The sequence below is a fragment of the Anguilla rostrata genome, chromosome 5 (genome assembly GCF_018555375.3).
Source record: "Anguilla rostrata isolate EN2019 chromosome 5, ASM1855537v3, whole genome shotgun sequence".
NCBI classification, from domain to species: domain Eukaryota; kingdom Metazoa; phylum Chordata; class Actinopteri; order Anguilliformes; family Anguillidae; genus Anguilla; species Anguilla rostrata.
The window spans coordinates 34,275,498-34,302,669 of record NC_057937.1 but is presented as its reverse complement, the minus strand read 5'-3'; the positions used below and the strand labels follow the sequence as shown (position 1 = coordinate 34,302,669).

The 27,172-nt window shown below is 45.5% G+C and overlaps 1 protein-coding gene across 2 annotated transcripts in view; it reads right to left on the bottom strand.

The window, feature by feature from the left end:
• Positions 1-26,679, bottom strand: part of LOC135255108 (synaptotagmin-7-like) — a 124,625-nt gene extending 97,946 nt beyond the window's left edge. Inside the window, exon 1 of one of the 2 annotated variants that reach the window (XM_064335865.1) lies at positions 26,123-26,679. In XM_064335865.1, coding sequence (XP_064191935.1) covers positions 26,123-26,156 — 34 coding nt within the window. In that variant the 5' untranslated portion in view covers positions 26,157-26,679. The remainder of the gene's footprint in view (positions 1-26,122) is intronic. The other variant, XM_064335864.1, reaches the window with a different exon arrangement.
• Between the last annotated feature and the right edge of the window lie 493 nt (positions 26,680-27,172).

Genomic DNA, 27,172 nt, shown 5'->3' with positions numbered 1-27,172 from the left:
AATGCCTACGGGAGGATCAATGGGAGGGGCAGCAGACAAAGTGAGGATCAAGCAAGCAGGGCAGGAACCAATGGAATCTAACCTCCATATCTCCATAACACAGAGTCACCAGCTGCCCAGTTTATGCTGCCATTTTGTTTGGAACACAGAGGCAACATACCACCTGAGTGAGCTATTCAGCGCTGATTCTGAAGGTCACACAATCAGAGCCATGTCTCCCCGAAGCTTACTGGAAATGCGGCTCGAAGAAAAGCGCAATTCTGGGCAGCCCAGGTGGTACCTCTGGCTAAAATGCTAGTCTTTTGTGTCGCGATGTGTCCCGCGGTCCGGGATCGAAACCCGTTCGATCCGACTGCGGCCAGGAGTCCCACGGGCTGATGGGCGATTGGCCACGGCGCTGCGCGAGGTGGGAGGGGTTTACGTTGGAACGCCGGTCAATTGAGCACCTGCAATCTGCCTGCGAGAAGCACAGTCCTCCGGTACAATAGCTGCGTGCCAGCGGCTGGCAGGATGCATTCTGGGTGAGGCGCATGCTGGTTTGCACTCGGTAGGACAAGACTGCTGTAGTGATTGGGTATTACAAATTGTGAGAAAAATTGGAGGATAAAACGAAAAATATATAAATGAACCCAGCAATTCAGCAGGTCAAAATATATTTTATTAATCTTCTCATGCTATGTGCACTGAGCATTTATAACACAAGGGGGGAAAACCGACTGTTTTAAAATAAAACTGATTCATGTGACCATTTCCCATTACACGGATGATGATATTCATTACCCTCTTGGTCGGCCCTGCTTTTAGCATTTGGATGTAGCATCTGCTCACTGTGTTGTTTTATTAAGGATTCGCATGTCTAAAGGTGAAACAGCCGTTGTGAAGTCGAACTGCGGAAATTTTGGCCATGTAGCTACGGGCAAGTTGAAAGATGAGCGAATTTAATTTTACCTCAGCGTGAACGGCGGCAGGCCGCCCCCAAATTCGGAGATGTGCAGGTGTGCAGCTAGGGTCGGAATACAAATGAATTCAAAAAAAACAAAAAGCGCATAAAGTCATTATCTCTGTGACAATGGCAGAATCGGACCCGAAGCCTACGGAATCCAAAATGGAGCTCGACACACGGTCCTCCTCGCTTAATTTGTGTAACAGCCCTGCGATTTGAAATCAAAGGATATGGCATGCGCTCCCCTACCGGTGGTTCCACCATCACATTCCTCAAGGAAAGCAATTCTTTCTCAAACTGTTTCCTCTTCATTCTTTCAACTATTTCTTAATATATCTCCGCACAAATAATTTCACAGTTACACTCACGGCAAAAAAGTGTGACGAAGAAGGCAAATATTTTTTCACAATAAAAGCTAACAAAATGTGGAGAACTCATATTTGTGCGCTTGTAATTTTTCTTCCTCAATATGTCTTCAAGGTTACAGGGTCTTATGAAATAATGCGCAGAGACATGGCACTGATCGCAAAAGAGCCAAAGGCCATGGCTGCTGTGTAATGTTAACATGATTATGCGCACTGAAACAAAATTATAATTCAAACCATAATGAGTTCCTGTGAGTGAATTAAGATTTAATGCTTCGAAGAATGCAATTTTTCTTGTGCAGTTCTCATTCGTGACTTCATTCATTACTGTGTCTATAATAAAATACACGTGAAGGCAGAGCATACCCTTATGCAGTACTACTGCTCTGGAGTAACATTATATGTGCACAAAGATCATGTTAACTCTGCCGTAAATGGGATAAAATAAATTTTGTTTTCAGTTGATATTTTTACATTTGTTTTAGGTTGATATTTTAAAGTTTGTTTTCGGTTGATATTTTAAAAAGTGCCTCCACAATAGCTCCTCTCACACTGGGTTACTATAGTGGAGATTGAAGGCGGTCATTCTCACTGTATCATTGATTATCTGACACTTTTATTGGTGGCTAACATCCCCAGATCAACGTGGATGGTATGTGCCACAATTCCCCTGCACTGCCTGACACAGGGGATGCTTGAGACTGAAGGTACTGATTCACACACTTTTCAGTGGGCATCTGACAGCTGTGCACAAGATGCTTCTAGATCAAGAACGTCCAAGGAGCCATTATGGTGTCAGCTGAGCTTGATGTTATCGTGTGTGATGGCGGTTTTGTGAATCACAGCAATGTTCTACGATTTCAAATGGGCAGGGCATTGAGCAGTTAGCGGATATTTCTGTGGAATAACTCAAAGTGCCAGCACGAATGTGTGCATGCATGCGTGTCCACATGTGCCTGCATGTATGTGTGTGCATGTGCATGCGTGCTCATGTGTGTGCTTATGTATGTGCTAGTGTGCTATCTGTGCGTTGCGTGCATGATGATGTTGTCTGTGGAGTTATGTTTTTTCTGTGTTATGTTGTGTGTGTATGTGTCGGTTGTTTGTGTTTTGTACTACATTTTGTGTGTATATTGTGTTGTCTTACTGTTTGCATTAATGTGATTTGTGTGCGTGAACTGTGAGTGTATTGTAATTTTGTACATATTGTGTTAGTCATGTGAGTTTGTGTAGGCTTTTGTGTGAATTGTATTTATTTTTTCATCCATTTACCAGAAAAAAGTCCCCTAAGATCAAAAGCTTTTTTACTCTGACATGACACTGTGTGCATCTGTACACTTCTGTTTTTCATTCAGTTTCAACATGCATTTTTGGTGTTTGCTGTTTTTTTGTGTGGAGCGTTCATATCTTGTGTTGAGGTTGCATTCTGTGCATGTTATTTGTTGGTGTGTGCAAGTATGGGCATGCGTGTGAGTGTGTGAGCGTGTGTATATGTACAGGTTTGACTCTGTTTGCATACATTTGTTTTGCGTGTCTTTGCGTATATGGTGTCGTGTGCTTTGCGTGTCTTCGTGTGCATGCGTCACGTGTTCACGTGTTCACGTGTGCGTGCGTACGCATGTTTGCGCGTGAGCGGGGGGGGGGGTCACAGCCCGTGGCTGCGCATAATTGCAGGCTCACTCAGCCAGTGGACGCGGGGTGACTCACCCAGCCGCGGCGGAGGAACTCTGCGGGGGCCGAGAGGCCGAAGGGGGAAAAAGGGGGATGTCGGAAGGAGGGAGGGAGGGAGGGAGGGAGGGAGTGAAGAAGGGAAGTCAGAGAGATGAAGAGGAAACCCCCACTCCACCCCCAGCCCCAGCCATCAGATGACCAGTGAGCTGAGAGTGGTCACTTTGAGCGTGTCCCTAGGCTGCGCGGGGTTGGGCGGCAGTATAAACGCGGCGCGGCCAAAGAGATGGGGGAAGCGGAAGCTCGGCAATCGGATCACTGCTTTTTCCCCTTCAGCCTGAACTATATTTGGGTCTGCATTCACAGACTGTGTGCCGCAGACTGTGTTATTTTCAGGTTTCAACTTGAAAATAACGAAGTTAAAAAAAAAAAGAAAACTTTTGTTTTTGCAGCGTCTGACTAAGACTCACTTACTGTAAATTAGCTGCGTAGCATTTTGCTTATTCTAATATGTTATCTGTGGATTTCAAACACTTTTTTGCTGAAAGTTTTGTTGACGGGTTTTGTTAGCGACTAAAACTTGGCTGGTGGCTTGGAAGTGAGCGTACAAAGCTAAGAAAATATTTTCAGAACGTGAACTACGCGAGGAAATTACAGGAAGATATAGCCGCGCCGACACTTTGCAGGATACGACACTCTCGAATGGAAACATCCTGGCGTGCTCACGCTCAGTCCGGAGCAATCCTAATAAAGCTCCGGGCTCCAGGGAACAGCGGTAGCGACTTAAATGAGAAATGACCCCGTAAACCTCCAGGTCACCGAAGGATCCAGAAGAGCATGTTCAATTTGTAGCTTGGTTACACTGGAGAGCCTGCTAAACAGAGCGATATACAGTACAAACAATACACTTCGTTGGTACAAATGCTAATTCCCCGGTCCGGGCAGGGGGAGGGGGAACTGAGCGGTACTCCGGATTGGCTGTGGGTACACAGCGCTGGGGGCGGGGACCGCGGGGCGGGGCGATGTGTGCTCGGCCGAGCGAGCGAGTGGGGGGCGGGACCGGCCGGAGTCGCGGCACTCGCACGTTCCCCCCCCCCCCCCCCCCCCAAGAGGGAGGGCCCGGGATCCGCCCCGTCGCCGCCCCCGACGAGCGCGAGGATACCGCAGCCGCTGCTCGTGGCAGAGCGCCATTCTGTCCATCTGCGCCTCGGCCTGTGAGGCTGTCTCGCACTCCTTATGGTCACTGACCGCTCTCTCAGTCTCGATACTGCTATTTCTCCCATCGCCCTTTTCCCTCTCTCTCTCTCCCGCTCTCTCGTTCTTTTTACTCTCTCTCTCTCTCTCTCTCTCTCTGACCCTCTTGTCTGGCTCTCTGTTTCTCACCCCATGACCCCTCGTCTTCTTTCCTTCCCTGGCCTTCTTGGCCAGTTTGCACATCTCTCTCTTACACCATGTCCACCTCTCTCTCTCTCTCTGTTTCTCTTTCCCTCTCTCTCTCTCTCTCTCTCTGTTTCTCATTCCCTCTTTCTCTCTCTCTCCCTGTTTCTCATTCCCTCTTCATTTCTCTCTGTCTCTCATTCTCTCTCTCTCAGAGGAGGAGGAGGAGGAGGAGGAGGAGGAGGACGTTGATGCTTTATAGTCCTGGGCTGCTCTGCCAAAGCTGTCTCGGAGGGCATTACACAATGCGGCCACCGTAAAGAGCGCGTAATCGACAGGAAGTGGCAGGGGGAGAAGGAACGGCCCAAGTGAAGTCTGGGACACGAAGCCGGGGGGAGTGAACTACGCTTAAAACACAGAGAAGCGCGACTGGGAGACAGTGGATCTCTCTATCTCCCCCTCTCCCTCTCCCTCTCTCTCTCTCTCTCTCTTTCTCTCTCTCTTTTCTCTATCTATTCCCTCTTTTCTGCCTGTGGTTAGTTTTTTGATTTTCTCTTTATGTTGCTTATCTATTATTTTTATTTAGAAGTACAGTAATTTTCTGTGGTTGAATGATGTCCCAATAAAAGGGGTTTTTAAATCTCAAAAAAAATCTCTCTCTCTCTCTTTCTCTCTCTCTCTCTATCTTCCCCCTCTCACCTCTCACTCATTGAAAACAATCTTTTATAATAAAAAAAAGTAAATCAAACTTGACAACACACTCCACAATGACAAAAAGCCAGGAATATACTTGATGAAAAGGCATTCCATAAAATTCATCGTTTTAAAGGTCTAGTAGGTTCAACTCAAAAGGATTCATTCAGTGCGATATTCAATATATTTACACCTTGAACGACAAAACATTCACAGCAAATTACTTAAAAAAAAAAAAAACTGAATGACCTCTACTTCCAAGTCCCATCATTGGATATTGACAAATTTCTTCATACAGTATAACTAATTGGTGATACCCTACAGTGTGTCTGCTGAATTGATTTATCTGACCCCAGGTCCTCCAGGGAATTTGGTTTTCTGCCTCAGTCCCTTATGAAAAAGAAGCAAACTAATTTATGTTAAAATATTAAAAAAACTTTGCATTAGTGTGAAAATATGCCATACATATACTGCCACAATCATATACGTGATTGTATATTCGCGTACACTTAAATTTACATACAAGTACAGAATAACTGATTTAATTTGAATATACGTCACCTATTTTGACATCATTCTCCCCACTCCTCCTCGCCTCTTATCTGTCTCTGTCTTTTCCTCTCCCGCTCTCAGTCTCCCTCTATCCCTCCCTCTCGCTCTCTCTCTCTCTCTCTCACGCAAACAAACACCGAGACACAGACGAGCATCCTTATTGAATTAATGGAGCAAAGGAAAACGGCTCCGAGTGTGCAACCTGGGGGAAAGGGGGAAATGAAGACAGGAGATTTAGCCGTTGCGGTCTGTCCATCAGCGAGTCTGGCCCGTGTGGAAGCACGCCGCCCGCCCCGCCCCTCCCCTCCCCCCTCCCCCCTCCACTCTCGGCTCAGACGGAACCCATGTGGCCCGCTCAAACGCGGCTATGATTTATTCATGAGTTGATTTATAAATAAACACGGGCCGGCTTTCTATAATCACACTCTCCCCTTCTCTCGGTATTTTTACCGCTCCCTCCGTTTCACCTCTGCTCCCGCCGCTCCTTCCTTCTCCTTCGCGTCTCGCTTCCCCCCCCCTCCTCCTTCTCTCCTCTCCCTCCACAGGCTCTCATCCTTCTGTCTCTTTCTCTCCGCTCTGCCTCCGTCCCTTCCCCTCACGCCCAGCCCCACCCAGCTCTCCTTGAGAGTGCAATGGACTGACAGAGCAAGGAATGGAGAGAGAGAGAGAGAGAGAGAGACAGAGGGACAGAGAGATGGGGGAGAGAGAGACAGAGGGAGAGAGAGATGGAGAGAGAGAGATGGGGGGCAGCTGGGGAAGCAGTTACTGTGACACTGATATCTGCTCAGATACACGCACATGCACATCAATACACACACAGGAACAAACACACACACACACACACACACACACACACATGCAGACTCGTACACTAATTGATATAGACACCGAGGCAGGTGACAAGAGACTCTGGAAAGCGATATAGACCGGTACCCACCTGCGCGAGCACAAAAACAAACAACAAAGTGACAAGTGACACAAAAGCCGATCGCAGCTGCTCACGCACGCGTGCGCAGGCGGCCGCGCCCGCCCACAAAGAAGCACGAATCCCCCCGCGGCGCGAAGCGGCGGCGCTGAGCCGCTTTGCCGGTGGATTATCGCCGCCGATAGCGCACAAGATGATTATCGCCGCGACCGCGCTGCACCTGGGAGGGGAGGGACCCGCGCGGCGCGCCGCGATTCGCTCCCGCCGTGCCTCGCCGCCGCCGGGTTCGCGGCCCCCCCGTTCGATGAGCGCGTTTGCCTTTCCGCGCACAGAGGCGGGAGCCGCCGCGGCTCGGAGCGCTCGGGGCCCGGGGACCGCGTTCAGAAGCGAAACGCTGACCCGCGCGCGGCGTGTCTGTGTGTAGGGGCGTGCTCAGCCTGCCAGTCTGCAAAACACAATGCAATCGCTACAGATGTACCCGCTCATAATTTATACAGTGACTCTGGTATTAAAGACTTTTCTTTTTATTTCAGCTCTTTATAGTATGACAAGATGTGAATGTGTGAGATGTGTGTGCGTGTTTGTGTGTGTGTGTGTGTGTGTGCGCGCGTATGTGTGTGTGCATGTGTGTGTGTGTGTATGTGCGCACGTATGTGTGTGTATATGTGTGTCAGTTTCTGTGTTGAGAAAGAAGAGAGCAACTATCACATGTCCGGATCAATTCAGACTTACTTATTTGTAATAAAGTTAAGGGCGGTCTATTTCATACTGGCACGGTAGAGTCCAGAATAGACCTGATGAGCAGCCACGTGCAAAAAACCAGATCAGCCTGTAGTAGACCGGCGCAGAATCAAAGACTGATCTAAAGCACACACACTTGAAAGACCGGGCCGTTAGCCAGAGCTGCCAAACCCACAGCACTTGAGTAGAATCAATATACATAAACAACCAACCAAAACTACACCTGAGCAGTTAAAGCCCGCCCAGCCGGCCAAAACAGAGGAGTCAATGCTACAAACTGGGGCGTAGCATTGACAATCCACCACCCCCCCCACCCCCACCCCCTCCACTATACCTGATCTCCTCTCACGAAATACACAATTCCAATTCACAGCACTCTCCTAATTTACAGTACTGGCAAAGCAAATAACAGACGACGCACATTCAATAAGTGAGATGACTACTGATCACGTTAGGGGAACTAAGCGACAGATTCAGATCTGGTTCCAATGCTGGGAGGGAGGGAGAGAGGGAGGAAAGCGAGGGGAGGCAGATGGGATGAAGGGTGGAGAAGAGAAGTTAGAGGGAGGGAGAGAAGATGGCACAGGGAGCGGGAGGGAGGGAGAAGAGGAAAGGAAGGGGGAGAGCAGAAGGTAGAGAGATGGTGCCCACAGCATCCTGGATTCTCTTTCATCCTGCTGTTTGAAGGGACGGCATCAGCCACCACAAACCCGACTGGGCCTGCTTGTTTGTGTGTACGCACATGCGTGTGTGTGCGTGTGCATGCGTATTGTGTGTGTATACTGTGTGAAAGTGTGTGTAGGCATGTCTGCTTTTGTGTGTGCATGTATCGTGTGCATGTGTGTATGTGTGTATAGGCATGCGGGTATGTGTGGTTTTGTGTTGATGAAATGTTGTGAAATGTAATGTTGTGAAATGTAAATGTATGTTGTATATTGTATACATTTGTGTATGTGTGTAGGTTTATTGCGTATTGCATTGTGTGCACGTGTGCATATTGTGTGCGTGTGCAAATGTTTGTGTTTGTATGTGTACATTGCTTGCGTGTATGTAGATTATCACATAAAAGAACCATGGCTCACAGTAACACAACTGCTGCACTGGTTGATGATGCTGGAGACTAAAGACATTTTTTCATTGGGTATCTGATACCAGTCACCAGGATGCATCTACATCAAGAACATCCCAAGAATTGTGATGAAGACAGCAGAGGAATATTTACCATGCGTTTTCACGTATACACACAACGTTCATTTCAATCAGCGACTAGTAAAAGCAGCTATTGTGGTTGTTCATGTGCGCCAGCTGCGTGTGTGTCATGTTGCATGCACTCTATTTTGTGTGCCAGTTGTGTGTGTGTCATGTTGTATGCGCTCTATTTTGTGTGCCAGTTGTGTGTGTGTCATGTTGTATGCGCTTTATTTTGTGTTCCAGTTGAGCGTGTGTCATATTGTATGAGCTCTATTTTGGGTGCCAGTTGTGTGTGTGTGTGTATCATGTTGCATGCGCTCTATTTTGTGTGCCAGTTATCTGTGTGTGTGTCACGTTGCACGCGCTCTATTTCATGTGCCAGTTGTGTGTGTGTCATATTGCGTGAGCTCTATTTTGTGTGTGTGTATTCAGGAGAGAATAAGCATGTACATGTGTCTGTGGGTGTTCAAGAGGGAAAGGGAAAATGTGCGCCGCCATAATTTTATTGTTCAGCTGCCATATTTTTGTTATCTACGAACAGGCTTTGGTATTAAGGCCGTCCTTTCCGAACGTCTGAAAGGGACTCGTTTTCTCTCTCGCGGAAAGATCTGTCGCACCATCTGTCCCCGCGCGTCTCCCATCTATCGAAGTTCACCTGCGACCCTCTCGCGGAACGTCGCGAGCGGCGAGCCGATTTCGTCGGCTCTCCCGGCTCTCCCCCGGCGATGCCCCAGCGAGACGGCGAGGTTCGTGAAGCGACCGTGCGCCGGAGGACCGTGTCACGGCGGCAGTCACGGCTCACCAGTAAAAAAATTTCACATGATGAAAATGTTCCATCCTCCGCCTCTCTCTCTGCTTGTCTAAAGGATTACAGTTACAGTTTTTTCAGATTAAGAGTAAAAACTCCCCCCCCCCCGTCTTGTTGCCCGGGGGGGGGGGGGGGTGGGGTGGGGGGGGGGGGGGGTTTGAGTGTGTGAGCCTCACTCCTCCAGGCGGCGTTGACTGGGAGCTGTCTGCGGTGGGTACAGCACTGACAGTCCGTTTAATTTATTTTGCCCACGCGCGGGCGTCGGCGTGTCATCCTCGCGACCGTGCGCCTGAGTGATCGCTTCAGCGCGCCTCGCCCCGCCCGCCCCTCCCGCCCGCCCGCTCGTCTTCCCCGGACCGCTCTGCCTCTCCCACTCCAGACCGCTCTGCCCCCCCCCCCCCCGGCCCCCGGCGGGTGCTGCCACTTCCACTCCTCCCTCCGTTCCATCCGTCTCTCACCCGGGAGCCTGGCAGCCAGAGAGAGAGGGAACATCTCGCTCCACCCCCCCCCCCTCCCCTCCACCTCCGTCTTATCTTCCGTCTCTTTCTAAAACCTCCCCTCCCTCCGTCGCCATCCCCCCTAATCCGATTACGGGAGGCAGCGCTGCATCCGTGCCCCGCCCGCCTGCCCGCCTCGCTCGCCCCTCTCCGCTCCGCTCCGCGTTTTGTGCCTACGCCGCGAGGGCAAGGAGGGGTGGGTGTTCCCCGCGGGGAGGTAAGAGCGCGGGCGTCGCCCCCTTCTCTTTTTCCCCCTCCGCATTGATGGGCTTAGCAGCGCCGCGGCGTCGCTCTTCCCCCCCGGCGGCCTCCTTTAAAAGCGGGGAAACCCGGGCCGCGCTGCGAGAGCCGCGCGCGCCGCCTGTAATCCGGCCGCTGACATCGCTAATCACGACGCCGGCGTTCGTTTTTACGAGGCCTCCTCCCCCCGCCCCACTCCGAGGCGGGGGCGAGTCCCGGCCGCAGGCCCTGCTTTCCCTCGCCGGATGTTTGAGTGGAACGCAGCGCCGTTCCAAAGGGTAACACTCTTTGTCGTTCCCTCTCTCTCTCTCCCTCTAGCTCAGTCTGCCTGTCTCTCTCTCTATCCCTCTTTCCCTCTCTTTCTTTCTCCCTCTCACTCAGTCTCCCTGTCTCTCTCTCTCCCTATCTCTCTTGCCCTCTCTCTCTCTCTCTCCCTATCTCTCTTGCCCTCTCTCTCTCCCTCTTGCTCAGTCTCTCTCTCTCTCTCCCTCCCTCTCGCTCAGTCTGTCTGTCTCTCTCTCCCTATCTCTCTTGCCCTCTCTCTCTCCCTCTCGCTCAGTCTCTCTGTCTTTCTCTCTCTCTCTCTGTCCTTCTGTGTGAAGAATCAGGAGACCAGGCACCTGACGGACAGGTACAGTACACTTAATACCCTCGCTACACCCCGTATTCCCGTCGCCACGGTGATCGCACAGTAATTCCGTAATGCCATTTCCCGGTCCTTGGGAGGGCGGGGAGGTCCGGGAGCGCTTCCGTCATCCTCCTTGGTAAGAAGGGAACAGGGAACCGGCGCCGCCACGCTGGGAAGAGCCCGCAGTCTCGTAGACAGGCTGGGGATTAAGGGTGGTGGGTTCGGTGGGGGTGGTGGTGGGTGGGTGGGTGGGGTGGGGTGGGGGTGGTGGGGTGGGTGGGAGAGCAGGTCCTCTGCCAGGCCAACGCAACAGGCGTCAGGGGTGGAGGAGATGACGTGCGGTCAGCACAATCTGCCAGTCTCCACACGGTGCCAGATACTAACACACTCGCGTTCACACACACACACACACACACATGCAGCCAGGTACTGGCCCATGGACGCATACACCCCAAAAGGTACATATTCTCTCTCTCTCTCTCACACACACACACACACCCACACATTCGCGCTCTCTCTCTGTCTCTCTCTCTCTATCTCTCACACACACACCCACATCCCCTCTCTCTCTCTCACACATACACACAAACACACACGTAAATACACACACTCCACACACACACACACACACACACACACATTTTGAGTAAACCAGCTACTAACACATAGGAACTGCATAGTTATATCTCTTTACACAAATCCACACCAACAAAGTTGTGAACACATTTCACAAGAATTATGAGTATGTGGATTAATGTGTAGTGAATAAGGTTATTTGAGCTTACCGGACATCCTTGCCCGGGGCAGCTTGCAGTGCTTACATTTCACAACCTAGACAAACACCGCAGGCTTTTACTGGGGCAAGCCTAAAACACTGGCATCCCAACCAGCAGGCCCCAGGTGAGATAGATGGTTCCTGTAGAGAACCATACAGTCTGCTGCACAAAAAAATGACTTGTATGCTCTCTCAAACAATGACTTGTGATGCACAAACACACATACACTACAGTTGCAACATGTGGATAAATTTGATGTCTTGGCATTGCAGGGATTGACGTTCAAACCCCCCTGGCTGCGTGCCTAAAACACCTACCACTGCTCTGTGAGATAAGGCTTATAGCTAAAGTTGAAAGCTGTAGCTCAGAGATGCTTTACACATTACACAACATACATTGCAAGTGTGGCACTACTGCGTGATTCAACTTATGGGAATATAGAGTTGATACACCCCTTGCTGCTATAATAACCTCCACTCTTCTGAGAAGGCTTTATACTAGAAGTTGGAGCATTGCTGCAGGGATTTGCTTCACTTCAGCCAGAAGAGCATTAGTGAGGTCGGGCACTGACTGGGTGATCAGGTCTGGCTTGAAGTTGGCTTTCCGATTGATCCTAGTGTTGGATGGGTAATAGGGCCTTGCAGCCATTAGTTCTGCCACACAGATCTGGACAAAAATTTCTATAAGACCTTGCTGTTGCCGGTTCACTGAAAAAGAAAGGGCCTCCCAAAATTGCACAGAGGAAGCACAGAATTGTCTGAATGCTGGCTAGATTGCTTCCGGCCTAGCCAAACCATAGAACACCCACTTTTGGTCATATAGTGTACGTGCACATACACACGTACAGTACACACATACTGTAGCACGTGCATATACACACCATCATATACATAGTCACATGCATGCCCACATGCACAAACACAGAACCACACACGTGACAACGGTTTGTGTAAATGCATACAAATGCATATTTGAACACGCACACGTACAACCGTACAAACGCACAAAAAACAGAAACAATCAAATGAATCCACTGATTTCCTCTCACAAACAGCGACTCAGTCTGTCTTTCTCTCTCAGAGCTCAGCCTCTGGAGACCAGCACCGCTTCCAGCACATTGATTAAAACAGGTTTTTTTTCCCTCTTTCTTTTTCGTCTCTTTCCCCCTTCAGAAGTACGGGATCCGCGGCAGCCGATCCAGAGCACACCGACTTTCTGCGCCACCTCCCCCTCTTTTACGCATTCCGTTCTTCGTCAGAAGCCAAGTCGGCGGCTGACGGAGGCCGATTTCTCAAAGGTTTCTCCTCAGACTTTTTCGTCCGTTACTTTTTGAGCGTGCTCTTACTTTTTAAATTTGTACCTGCACTCGCTGTAACAAAAGACCGACTCTGAGAACATCGAGAGGGCTGAGGGGAGCCGGCTAAGAGAGGGAGACCAACGCGGAGGGAGGAGCGGCAGAGGGAGGTGCGCTCCAAAAGGGGCGAGAGAGAGAGCTGAAGGGAAGGAGGACAGCGAGGAAAAGTGTGAGCAAAAAAATACGAGAAATGCAGTGAAAATACGTGAGCATTCTCATGCACGAAATGCTAGCAATTCTACACCTCTGTGGCTCTACTGAACCACAGAGAGAGAGAGAGAGAGAGAGAGCGTTATGTAATGACATGCACACACACGCATGCACGCGGATGCACGCGCACGCGGACCACCTCCCTTCCCCATCGTTCAATTTAAATTCCTTCAATTCAAGTCGGGCGCAAGCTTCCCGTGAAGCCGTAATGGCTTTATTGAAGTGGTCCATGCACCCCGGGAGCCATCAGCATGCCGCACACAGAATTAACCCCTAGCAGGTGACACACACTCAGGGTGTCCCAAGCCCCTTTCATCCACTGCACTCTGAATCTCCCCCTCTCTCTCTCTCTCTTAGTCTCTCTCTCTGTCTCTCTCACTCATGCTCTCTCTCTCTCTGCTTCATAACCCAAACAGCTGTCTATCATCTGCTGTTCATCCCTGAATGTCTCCTAGCTTCTTCTAGCTATTTCTCTGTCCTTCTGCATACACCCACACACTGTCCCTCCTCTCCTCTATGTGCCCTTGACTGGCTTGCACTCATCCTTCTCTCCTCATCTCTCTTTCTCTTCCATTCTCGCTCTTATTCCCTCTCCACTCCACACAGCGTGTCATACTTACGATCCAAAAAGACACAGCATAGGACAAACAGTGAGCTCCATGTTTGGGACAAAGACATATTTGCTCTTTATTTGGCTCAGTACTCCACAATTTCTTTGATCTGTAACCAAACAATGCAAATGTGGTTACAGTGCAGACACCCAGCCTTTATTAAAGGGCATATTTATGCATTTTGGTTTCACTATGCAGAAAGCATATACATAGTCCCCCCATTTCAGGACACCATAATGTTTGGAACAAATGTCTTCACTGATGTTTCTGATTAGTCAGGTATGTCCAGTTACTGTCTTGCAGGTGTCAGAGGGCTTTCAGTATCTAGTCTTGATTCTAGTCTTTAGATTGCCTTTGGAGTCTGTTTACCATTTGTCAACATGAGGACCAGAGTTGTGCCAATTAAAATTAAGGAAGCCATTATGAGGCTGAGAAATAAGAAAGAAAAAAAAAACAGTCAGAGACATAGGCCAAACCTTACGCTTACCAAAATTAACTGTGTGGAACATTAAGAAGAAAGAGAGCACCTCTGAGCTCAGTAATCGCAAAGGCCCAGGTAGGCTAAGGAAAACCTCTACAGTTGACGACAAGAATTCTCAAAAAACCTCAAACACCTGCCCGACTGTAGAAACTACAGCCACAGGAATTGTTAAAAGAAGAGAAGGTAATACTGACGCCTGGAGCAGCTCCAAAGGTGATTGGTCTAGCTCCAAAGGGCAGTGGCCGAGCTCCAAATGGGCAGAGTTTAATGTAACCCTAACCATAACCGTCCTCTTTGGAGGTAGGCCACACCCATTTGTAGGTAGGGCCCTCCCATTTGCAGAAGCTCCAGGCCACAGAAATAAATACTTGGGGAAAAAAGCTTAAATGTTGTGACAACATCAGGGAAACTAGGCAGAAGGGAGTGGGGTTTTAAAAGATTTTTAAATGAGCCTGTCTTATTCTCTTAATTTCCAACCTCAGTGTGTTACAGAAAGAGATTAACTAGGAAGCTCTGAGGACAGCCTGCTGCAGAAGATGTACATCTACCTGAGATTGCTTTTCATCAGTTGATGTGGAAGCTTTGTTGCCTTGTACTGGTTGGAATAACGGCTTTATCATTGGTATTTAGCTTTAGCTTATTCAGATGTTTTTGTGGCATTTTTGGCCACCACTGAGAGACTTTACTAGTCATCCCGAGAAATAAACCACATGCCACTCACTCACCTGATATAGCTTCTTTAGCTTCCTTCCGCATTTTGTTGAGATATTTTCTCATCATTTTAAAAGTAAGCCTAGATAGTTAGCAAAAGAAAGTTACAACCTTTGCTGCTATATGTTTTGAATGTAGCACCATTCACAGTGGTCAGCCCCAGAGGGGTAAGTTGTAACTTGGGTTGAACTAGACATGATTCAATGGTAGCACGATAGAAAGCTAGAGTGCTCCGCGATGATGCAGGGTATTGTACTGCCTTGTAGCCAATAAGAGTAACCTGCTTGTGCATCAACAATATTGTCAAATCTCGCCTTGTTCAGTCACATAAATAATAGCTTATTCATTAAAAAAAAAATCAGACTAGGGCAGGGCCCTCTGGTCATGGGGGCCCTTACAACACAGGGCCTGCAGGAGTGTGTGCTACACCAGTGAGTGCTGCCTCTCCTAACTCACGGTCATTTCACAATACTCACCACCTTACTGGGACCAGCACAGCTCCCCATCCATTAAGATTACTGCCATTTATTGTGACATTCCGCAAAAAGTTCAAGGTGAATTTTGCTAAAGAGCACTGTACATTGGGCAGTCTCTGTCCATTTACCCAGAATAAAAATCAATGAGTGCCATTTTATATGCGGACCGCTGGCCAAATTCAGGCTTTTAGACTCTGGACAACAATGGCAGGGGCTACTTCAGTTTAGTAAAACCAGCTGCCTTAAAACATTCTTCTTCTTGAATAGGCAGTAGAACAAGCTTATATCAAGTTATTTCATGTTTCCATAACCAGCAATCCCTATGTCATACAATCCACAGAATGCATTGCGTTTTCTGTCTCTCTTGCTGAACTGAAGCCCCACCCAAAAAGACATACGGGGCGTGGTCAGAAAACATTACTCTATCAATTGCAACTGCCCTCCATAATGGTGGGTCTGGTGGATGACCGTCCTTGTGCAAGGCCAGCATGACAGTCCTGCTGTAACCAATCTAATCCCTAATTTAATAGCCGTCAGGTTTGGTCCAGTAAGCCCACAAGAATATCGCATCAGTCATTCAATGGCCAATGTTGGCATTCAGAACGGCCCAATAAATTTCCCCGGAAACAGGTATTTTGCAGCAGTGACCAACCAATGTCAAGGTCAAAGTGGCCATCTGTCAACTGCCACCATCAGCACACAGCTGCATATACCTAATATGACCAAGTGTGAATATCAGCCAGCATAACATGTTGGCTTGGGACTGATAGATTTGAATTGTCTAGTAACTGATGCTGTTTGAATTCCTAGAGCAAAGTAAACTAAGGTTGCCCTGCGGTGGTTTGGAAACCTGTTCAGGGTGTATTCCTGCCTCTCTCACAATGCATGCTGGGATAGGCTCCAACCCTTACAAGGAATAAGCGGGACAGCTTGGATGGATGGATGAAAGTAAGGGCCCACCTGTGATTGTTTTTGTTAGTAGTTAATCTTGGAAGCACTTGACCTTTTATGCTGGAAAGAAGCAAAACTAAATCTGATGGGCAAATGAGACAAGGCCAGCTTTGGGCCAAATGAAGGGGGGGAGGTCATATTTGGCAGTGATGAGCCATAATTGTACCAACATCCAATTTATATTTTTTCTTTTTTTTTTACTTTACTCAGAGCGGGGGAAGCAGAGAGGATTACAGACAGAGATGGAGACAGAGATTGTTAGAAGTGTCTTTCATAATGGATGATACATTACACATCAGATAAGCACTAAAATGGTCACTTCTTTATGCTTGAATGTCTTCAGTAGACCTGAATGTCTTCCGTCTCTGTTATCAGAGCATTTAAAAAAAAAATCTTTGGCTCATCTGCTCTTCAGAATATTCTGGTTCAAATCTATACAGTTGAATTTCACCCTCTGATCAATTTAGTTCAAGCAAGGTTTCTTCGAGCTCACCACAGAACTAGGAAAAGCAGCCACCATAAACCTTATGAGCAAATGCAGCAGCTAGATTGTTCCAGAGTACATCTGACTAAAGGAGCCCACTGTTTGAACATTGTTTGATGGGGAGGAGAGGAAATGGTAACACACTACAACACAGTGCATGCTGGGGAATGGCAGTAGGATCAAGGTCAAAGACATCCATTTATGAAAATTCATTTAACAATAATGCCCTTCTAAAAATATATGTGCCTTAATGAGACTTAGGCAGGTACCTGAACGTGCTTTGAGGGTGTGTTTATATGCTGTAAAATCCTGCCTTGTTGCAAGCGACTGAATCTGAATCCAGGAGTCTATTCACTTCTCACTGAAGAAAACAAATAATGACATCAGAGTATATAGGTTAACAATTGAACAAAGAAAGGAAGATTTCCATCCCTCTGAGATGCTTTGTTGCCTACTGAATGGACCCCCCAAGTCTCATCCCCAGAAACAATGTCTCTGGAGCATCTGAGAAGATACGTCTGTGGCACTGGTTTCCTGGAATCTTATTTGTTCTACCAATTTTAGTCACTGTTAGGTTACAGGGTCAATGACTGACCTGGTTTGAACCACTTCTTCAAATTGAAGCCGCATGTACAAAAGATCATGTTATGTCAGAAGTAACTGATGTGTTTCTAAGCAATGCACATCACCAGACGTTTAGTGGATTTATCTCATACAACAGTGTCAGTCTGTGAGCCTAACAAGTAAGGTTAGAAACACACAAAATCATAAGGTAAGAAACAACATAAAATTACATTTGTTTTTGGGGTTTAGTATCACTTTGAAGAGGAAGAACAGCATGATAACAGGTGGCTAAATACATAAAATGAATGATATACGTTTCCATATATAGTCAAATATGTTGGTTCACCATCACTAAAGAATATAATGAGTAGATGATCCAGTCAGTGTTTCAGTATGCAAAAATTAAGTATTTTTCTTCCTCTCCCACAATTAGGTTGTAGGTTCTATGCACAGTAGTTTCTTCTTCTGTCACTCATGTGATTGCTCAACGTATGATTAAATGTATCTGTAGTCATTACTTGCTTCAATAAACATGCTGTGAAGTACAAAACAGCAGGCTAGATGTGTCATTTCTACAAGTCTACACACCTATTATCTTGGGTTGCACAGTATCAACAGAATTATTTTCATTTGAACTTAAGTCATCAGTAGTACTATAACTTCTACAATTCATATTTTTAAGGTGACATGTATGCCTACAAAACAAGTTAGTATGCACGTCAGGTTAATGCAAATGCACAAAAACAAAAATTTAATACCTAAGGCCATGTGCAGGTGTACCAGAATTAGGGACTAAAATAAACATGCTATTAGATTTACCACAACATTATCCTACAGTGTCGTTTCAACCACAGCACAACTCCCATGGAAGCAGTAAAATGACTGGAGATTATTCCCTTCACAGCATTAGCCCCAAATGTAATGTGACCAAATACATTATAAATACATTTATCTCAGCCTTTTATAACTATGATTAGACTGTTTTCCTCTCTCTCCAGCCCTTTCCATTTCTCAAAAAAGAGTGATAAGCACATCATTTACAAGCAATTATTTCTCCTTTTCTGTGTTTAATATTAACAGGGCTTGCGACAAAGGCTTGGATGTACAGCCAGATACCACTATTAATAAGCAATTACCACAGACGTGTACAAACTATCTGGATAAAAATGCAAACCCTTGAGCAGCAAGATGCTTCAATGTCTTTTCTTTCCTGTCAACTTCCCCCCATCTTTTTTCTGCTCCCACTGCCCTTTCCATTTGAAATACATCCTCAGCACCCCCATACCCCCCCCCGACCCACCACCCCCCAGGTTAACAAATTTCTTGCCATTTCAAAATCACAGAGCAATGTTGTGGAGTAGGGGTGATCACAGTTTTGCAGAGTAAATGGAAGAGGGCCAAGGCTCTCCCTCAGGTTCAGCTGTTGCCTTGGATACTTCCACTGTTTATCATATTCCACTTCCTTTCATAGAGTAGAGCCACACCCACAGAGCACTTAACAGTAGCTGATTTTCTTTTCTGTTTCATTTGGAAGTTCCACCTTAAAATTGTCTACTCACTACACAGATCATGTCACCTGGGTGGGCCAGATAATTTTTATTTAATCATGCGCCCTGTACTGGAATTACAGTACATCAATCCTTCTCCTTCCCAGTAAACATAAATCACAAGCCTAGTTATTACTATGCCTGCTTAACCTTTAAGGTGGTATGTACAGATCAGTGGCACAAGACCTTCTGTGATTAATTCAAACGTTTAATTGTTGAATGTTTTAAATATTTAAACAATAAGAAGGTATTGTTTAACATTGCCCAAAAAATGTTAAAATAACCCACAATTGTTACTTTTTCGATCGATTTTTTTTCTTTATTAATTAAGTAATTAAAAAAATAATAATTTACTATGATTTTAGACATTATCCATAAGTATTCTTTCCAGACCCTACTTCCCATAAACCCCTGGGCACAATGCATTTTAAATGCGCTTCATTGACACCTGGAGTTTCCATTTTTAATCACCTAATTTTATTATTGTACTGCTGCTATTTTTTACTGCATGACATTGTGGGTATTTCGTTTGCTACTGCATTTTAAACAAAGTTATTTTCTGACGCTGTACAACTTAGCGGCTTTGTACAGATGATGGAAGAGTGTGCTAAGCTACCTGTCTCCCAGTCTCTCGTCTTCAGATTCAAGTGCCGACATTTACAAGTAAGCCATTCTAAAGCAAAGATATTTGAGCACTGCACAGTTACCTGAACTCTGCTTAAGTTTTCAAGTAAATTGCCAAACAAAACTCCACCTTGTATAAGCAAAGCTACTGGCAGTCGGGGAGCAGTGAGTACCTAAGTTTCATATATTTCGATTCATACCATGGGTTTACCTCATCTAAGAATTTACTTATTTTTTACTCAACAGAGCTGCATTACAAATATACACTGTATTTGAGTATTGGGGCATTTTAGCTAGATTATCACTGCATGATTTCTTACATAGGTAAAATAAAAAGTGTTTGAGAGCATTAGCTTGCATTCATTATCATTCAACGTGTTACAAATGTATCCGCATTTCATGTGGATTTTTACTTTTAACACATTTTTCATCATTTAACCAGTTCAAAATCTGTTCAAAATGTACTACTTTTGTACAGGTCTAACTCAAATATTGGACCATTTCCAGACACCCCGTCAGACAGTGAGAGTGTCACTCAAGGAGTCTTTCATTTCTGAGGAGTCTTGGCGGACTCAAATCTAGAAAGCATACAAATATAATTTACCCTTTTTCAGGGGGCCAGTTACTGCTACTGTCTCAACTGCAGTTTGCACTGGTGTATCATTTCAAATGAGTGTCTAAGGTAGGTCAGTACTCGCCCCAGAATGGGATGCAGCTGAGAGCAGGGGTCGGCAACTACGTTTGCCCTCAGGCCAGTTTTCCTTCATGCTATGAGTTCATGGGTAAGAATATAGCTGCTCAATTATTAAGCCTATCATTAGGCCTACACTGCAAATTGCACACAAATGAGCAGCATAGCTGAGCAGCAGGCCAACATAAGAAAATAAAGAAAATTCAATCTGATAAATTCACCAATACAGCTTGAATTATCACTGCGTCTCTGTCATTTAGTTGGTGGAATTCTGGGGAATATGCTACATAGGCTGTCTGTGTGTCACAACAGACTACTAGGCTACTGTAGGTAGGTTAGATAATGTGGTTAACTAACCTGCCGATGAATTACCCAACACTGGAAGTAGTTAAGTTACAGCACACCTACCAATAAGAGAAAAGAGAGTTCACTACTTATTAAAAAGTATGTTTTGTTTAGTTAACGATGTTGAGTTGCTTCATGGAAAAACTTGGGTCACCTACAGGCCATGCCAGACATAGGCCAGTTCCACTGTTTTGCTCAGACCCTCTATAAATGACTTATTATGTTGACAGTTGATTTAGCTACATGTTTTTTCAAGTTTAGTTCTGGGAATAAATGTGAATGGTACGTTCTCATGAACTTATGTTGGTCAGCTTTACTAAAGAAAGGCCTAATATCAGCTAACCAGAAACATTTATGCCACTTTTTTTGTTCATGATTTCATGAATCCAAAGTGACGAACTCACCAAAGGTGCCTTGCATTACTAAATAGCTTAGTTGGCAAGCACCTTCATTCCAAGGATGAACTGAAAGAATGACTAGAGGAAGTGCTCGCTGAATCAGGAAGGTGTTTTTTAATGTGCATGAAAAAAGTGCACTGTAATAAAAAGCAAAACACATTTTTGACACCCCTCAGTACCCACCCCATCCCATTCCATCCCAAACTTTGTCTGCCCCCCCTCCCTGCCCAAATAAAACATGCTAGAACATGGAGTTCTGCCAACAGAAACACCCTCCCTCCCTGGGCAATATAAATGACGGTGATTCATTCTGCAGGGATACCAGCAACAGTCAGCATTTCGGTTCAGGGTTGTCTTCCAGACCGTGGGGCGTGTTTGTGTCACCGCACCAAGGATTGCCTCTTTAGCTGAACGTGCCATCCAGGAGTCAGCTGACTAGGGAGTATTTAAAACAACAAGATCATTAATCTGTGACTGAATTGTTCAGCTGAGCCGGTGGCCTTGCCCAAATGTGTGTGTCAGCCTTAGATCAAGGCTGACCAGGGCCAGGTGTGCGAGCAGCATGGCAATGCTTTGAGGCATTGCTTTGTGAGCGGTGTTGAAAGTTGTCATTTTTCATCGTGACCTCACTGCAAAAGGCACCTTACGCTGTGCAGCGCGCTCAGGCTCGCTTAAACTCCGGGTTCCAACCCGAGCAGATCACGTACCTCAATCAAGGCCCCCGCTGGCCCTATCCTGGCCCCTCAGCTATATTGCGCTGCCATAGCAGCATTGCGCTGACACAGACCAAGTGCGGAGCGGTGTGGATTACATGTATTATACATGATAGTCAATCATCCTCCTGTGATCCACTTCATCATAGTCATCACGGCCCTTGTCTATTACAAGAAGGGGGCAGATCTGAACTTTACCACTTCTCCCCATCCCAACTGAGACTGCCCCTTACACTTTAATCATTCAATACTCACTCCCCCTGCCCTACAAATCCATCAGTTAGTGAACAAATGAAAAGACCAATCAATACATGGAGTTTGCAAGCTCTTTATTCCTTTTACTGTATTGAATTTGCCTGCCCTTGTTTGAAAAACACCAAAGTATTAAACCTGAATGGTCAGAGCCAATGAAATCGCTTCTTTAGCTGTTTTTTTCCAACAAGACGCTGTCCTAATTCTGCTCGAACCTTAGCAAGTTTTTCTGTGCGGACGTTAAATCCCTATTGCCCCAGTCGCAGGACATGGTGTCAGGCACACTAGATACCGGACCTCAGGGTTCTGAGTTTAAACTGTCCTTCATGGAATGCTGAGGCTTCACTGCTTTATGAGCCATTTTGACAGATGTGTCCTAGTAACAGACCATCTCTATAAATGGGTGACATGTGTAGCAGAGCCTGGTGCATGAGACTGCCACAGATGGTGATGTCATCCCCTCGAGCCAAGAAAAGGAAGTGCGAAGTGCCTGGGGTTTTCGCACACTGACTTAATCACATCTTTTGTTGGAAGTTGTGCAGTGTGTTTGCTGAGGTCAGGCATTTCATTCCCAATGACACCACATTGGTTTCATAGTCAATACATAAGTCTTGCCCTGTCTGGGCTGGAGAGAGGTAGGTAGATGATCAACAGTACAAAGATTAGGAAAACATATTGATAAAATCACAATGGAACAAAATGAAATAGCAACCGACGGATGAATGTTCACCCACTAAAAATACATGTTTTACACTTTTGCTGTAGGCAGCAAATCCAAAAAGAATTAGGTATACACGACTGTTATCGACAAACAATACCTTTTCACAGAGGAAGGAAATATGCCCCAATGCGTGAATGTAAGTCTGATGGATTAAAAAAACCGACTGAACATACCTTTTCTGAATATTACTTACTGAATTCCTAGAGCTATGCATCTGTTTTTAACCCAAGGGGGAATCCATTTATAGTCAACTGTACTTCCACAGTAAAATGTCCAGTGTTAATTCAAACTTTATATCTGAGTCCAATAGGGACCATTCTGTGGGGACCAAAAGCCTGAGGACTCAACCAAGAACTCACTGTTTTAATTTTTTTCTCAAGGGCTAATACAATTATTCTACTCCGTTTATACTTTTTATTCAAGAATACATTATTTTTGAATAATATAAGTTTAAAAAGTACACGGGTATTTATTGAAGGTCAACAATTGTTAGTATATAAAAGTGTATATGCCATTTACCTTGATAATCACCTTCACTTTGCTTGGCATTAATGTCACCAGCTTATGCAACACCTCAGCTTCCATTTCACTCCAGCACTTTCTCAACACTTCCCATAGATGATGTGGGGAAGTTACTTGATGTTTGGCCTTTCCCCCCTTGAACTGCTTCCAAAAATGTTTGATAGGTATCAAGTCCAGTGACTGTGGTAATAATACCATCCTAGTAATCTCAACCATGTTCTCAAGAATGTATTCTTGAAGAAAGAATGTAATTGGAGTATCATAATTACATGAATCCTTTGTAAATAAGGGAAAAACCTGGATTTGGCAGTGTATTCATACTTTCGGTTATGTACTTGAAAAGAGTTGATTTAACACTGAACAAACATGAGATTCCTAAAAACACTGAGCTTTATTCTAGTTTGACAGTTGACATTGTTCAACTATTTGTTGTACAACTGATTTAATTCATTAGAAAGGAATTTTAATGAATGAAATCAGGTCATCAAAATTCTGGCAAAAATGCTACTTCCCCTCACTGTATTCAAATTATCATTATCCTATCCAATGCACAGCAACAGGTTTACCACATCATAACACAAATAGTGAAAATGACTGATAAATCTGACCTTTGCACTTCCGAATCCATAAAATCTAACTTTGTTCAATACATCTCTTATTCAAATAAAAGGACATCTAATAAAGGTAAATATTATGTATTGGGCCTGAAAATATACACATTTTCCCTAATGTATATTGTTTTTTTTTCCACATGATTTTGCTTAACATAGTTTGTTCAAAATGAAATAAAAAAGGTTTATGCAAAAAAAACAAAATGTTAAGAAAAAATACAAATTTTAAATAAATTAATCTCTCATTGCATACAAGCTCTTGCTACATACTCCAGCATGCTTTGATTGACAGGCTGTGAGAGGGAGAGAGTGAGAGAAAGTGTCCTACCTCTGTCCTCTCTCAGAGGAAACACTTGCACATATGATGTTTGATTAACCCTGCACAGATAGCAGCTGCTTCAAAAAGAATTGGGAGGGAGAGATTAAAGGACTTAAATGTACCCATCATCAACCAGCACGTTAATCTGTTAGCAGCTTGACCTCATCCAACGATCAGATCTGTTGCAAAATAATTCTGGCCTATTGAATTCACCAAATGTGTGAAACAAGTGAGGGGTACAGGAAACAACAAGTGGACAAATTGCAAGAAAACTGAAAGCATGCTTAACCATGTTTAACAATAAAGTGATGCTTTGACTGATATTGATTCACTTCTTGCATGTGCAAAGAAGTGAGTCAAGAGACCAATGAGAGTCCAATTACCGGTCTTTGGTGGCAAGAGGTATCTTTACTATCGGTGGTGACTCTCGTTCTAATAATACTGAGCACGTGTTCATCTGTGACTGTCATATTTGCCTGTCTCCCCTCACTGGAAACAATATTTGTTCTCAACCGAGAAGCGCAGGCACACACACTCACTCCATGTTTCTCTCTTACTCCACCTTGAGACGCGCAGGGAATTCACAACAAGGAGGGCACGCGGTGTGGAAACCACCAGCCCGAGAGTGAGACAATGATCCCTCCCATCTCGTTTCGCTTGATTTCGCACCCTGCGCTTATCAGTCATACTAATGAACAGCCAATCAGGAGAATGTCACCACCGCTCACGCTCGAATATACGAGCTCAACCACCAAAATTACAGAGGTATGATAAAACAACTTCTAACAACAAAAAAGCGACGTCTTCGGCCTTGCACGGCATCTCTACATATCTGCTCACTAGAACTCGATTTCTAGGGTTCTGCCTTCACGACGGACTGTCTAAGTAAGTCCTAGAGCCTTAAAGTATGCTCAATTTCCCATATACGAACTACGGTGTCATATCAAATTCAAAAACGCACTACCGCCATAATACAGCAATAATAGAAAATCCACGGAAGACGTCCTCTCCTTCATTGACAAGGCAGGCATCATTTCTCAGGACTGCCTGTCTTCAAAAATGTGCTGTTTTATTGTACGCTCCACACACACAAACGCACAGACGCGCGCACACACACCATGATTCACGCAAATGTCTCATTACCGTATCATTGACACTTCACACAATCATTATCTAACATCAAAAAGAAGTGAGCAAAATATACGCCCCCTCTCCCTGCCCGTCTCTCTCTCTCTCTCTCTCTCTCTCTCTCTCTCTCTCTCTCTCTCTGTCTCTCTCTCTCGCTCTCTCTCAGTAGCAGCAGGTGTTGGTCGTGTATCTTTTGTGTTTTCTTTATTATAACCTCCTTAATCACGTCGATATTACGCCCGATATCTAGCTTGCTCATATGGGAAGACACTGAAAGCAGATGGCTGTACTGAACTCACTGTTAAATTGGGTAATCACACCCCAGGAACACGTGGGGGAAATGTCTGAAATAAATGCCTCCTCATACCACCCTGTGTGCTTGATGTCCCCTTTCCTTCATGGATCTACAACGGGTAGCCTCCTGGTTACGTCGCGCACCACAACGACGAGCAAGGCGCGTATGAGAATGCCAGCGACCAGAGCGCCACGCACCAATACACTTGTGTACACACAGGCTACTCATGGCCATGATTGTGAACGCTATGACCTTGTGTATTGTTTTCCTCACTAGAAGTGAAACGATGTGAGCATGCAAGTGACACAACCAAGGCACATCCTCTGGGAGAACAAGTAACGCACGTCAATTTGCAAGCACTGTTGAAACCGTTTGCCTGTTATTATAAAGGCTGTCATCGTTGCAATAATGCACACATTTCACAAATTCACAACAGTGAGACAAACGCCTGTGCCAGTGCATGATTTTCTCAGACAAAAACATATTCAGACATCTGGAAAGGGTTGTTATTATTAATAGTAAAAATGGGGAATGCAATAATAATGTACAAATGAGGAGTGTCTGTAGTAATGACCCACAGAGAAACGCGTTTCCAACTGAAGCCAATAACAAATCGTGAATGTCAATAAAACATCATGTACATTTTGGCTTTAAAAACAGGAGAGCTTCATAGTGGGCAAAGTAGAAACAAAGACGCATTCCCACCGTACCTTTGCTGTTCTCCTCTTCCCTGTTAAGATACATGGTTGTTGAGTTTCCCCTTCAGTATCTGTTTGGTTAACGACGTTATTTAGATTACATCAATTCCCGTTGGAACTCTTTCAAATTCCTTTTCCTTGTTCTTGCTGGTTATAATCTTGTTGCTCAGTAGTACGCGCGCGCTACTGTGTTTTCCGTATTCCGATTGAGCAGGTAGGTTGTCAGTCTCTCTCTCTCTCTCTCTCTCTCTCTCTCTCTCTCTCTCTCTCTCTCTCTCTCTCAAAGTCCTCCCGGTCAGTGCCGCGAGAAAGTGTGCGCAGAGAGCGGGGAGGAGATGAAGCGGGCAGTCCAGCGTCTCAGTCTCGTGCGTTTGTGTCGCTCACTGGAGTAATGTGCTTTCCAACTGATGGAACAATTTATTATTTATTTGTTTCGTGTTTCGTATGCGATGGAGAGAGCAGATTCGCCATGCAAAGATAAAGTAAATAATTTATCTTCACTTTGTTGTACATCGATTCATTTAATAGTTCGCACAATGTTATTGATCCATGGCCCCTATAGCATTTGTTAAGGTATATTTCGGTAGGTAAGAAGTTTCTCCAAACGTCCAACTGTTGATTTCCATAGAGGTCATTCTGCAGGTAGGGACATAGATGCAATGGCTAGTGATGAATTTGATTTGGGGAACATGGTCTACTGTACTCCCTTTCTTCACCATAAATACTCTTCTCTTCTTCGCCAGTAATAGCAAGAAGTACATGCAATGAAGACTGTATATACCTTCGGAATTTTTGTTGTGCGTACAATCTCGCCCGCACAGATGTACACGCCTGTCCCTTTGGGGCAAGTCAAGCTAAATGGCTAACCAGAGACTTCTAGCGACACAACATACGAACTGCATGCGGTCCTATTTGTCCTCTCTCTCTCTCTCTCTCTCTCTCTCTCTCTCTCTCTCTCTCTTATATATAATATATATATATATATATATATATATATATATGTATATATGCCTGCCTCCTATTTAGAAACGTTAAACCCTCTGTCTATACATTTTGAGGCAT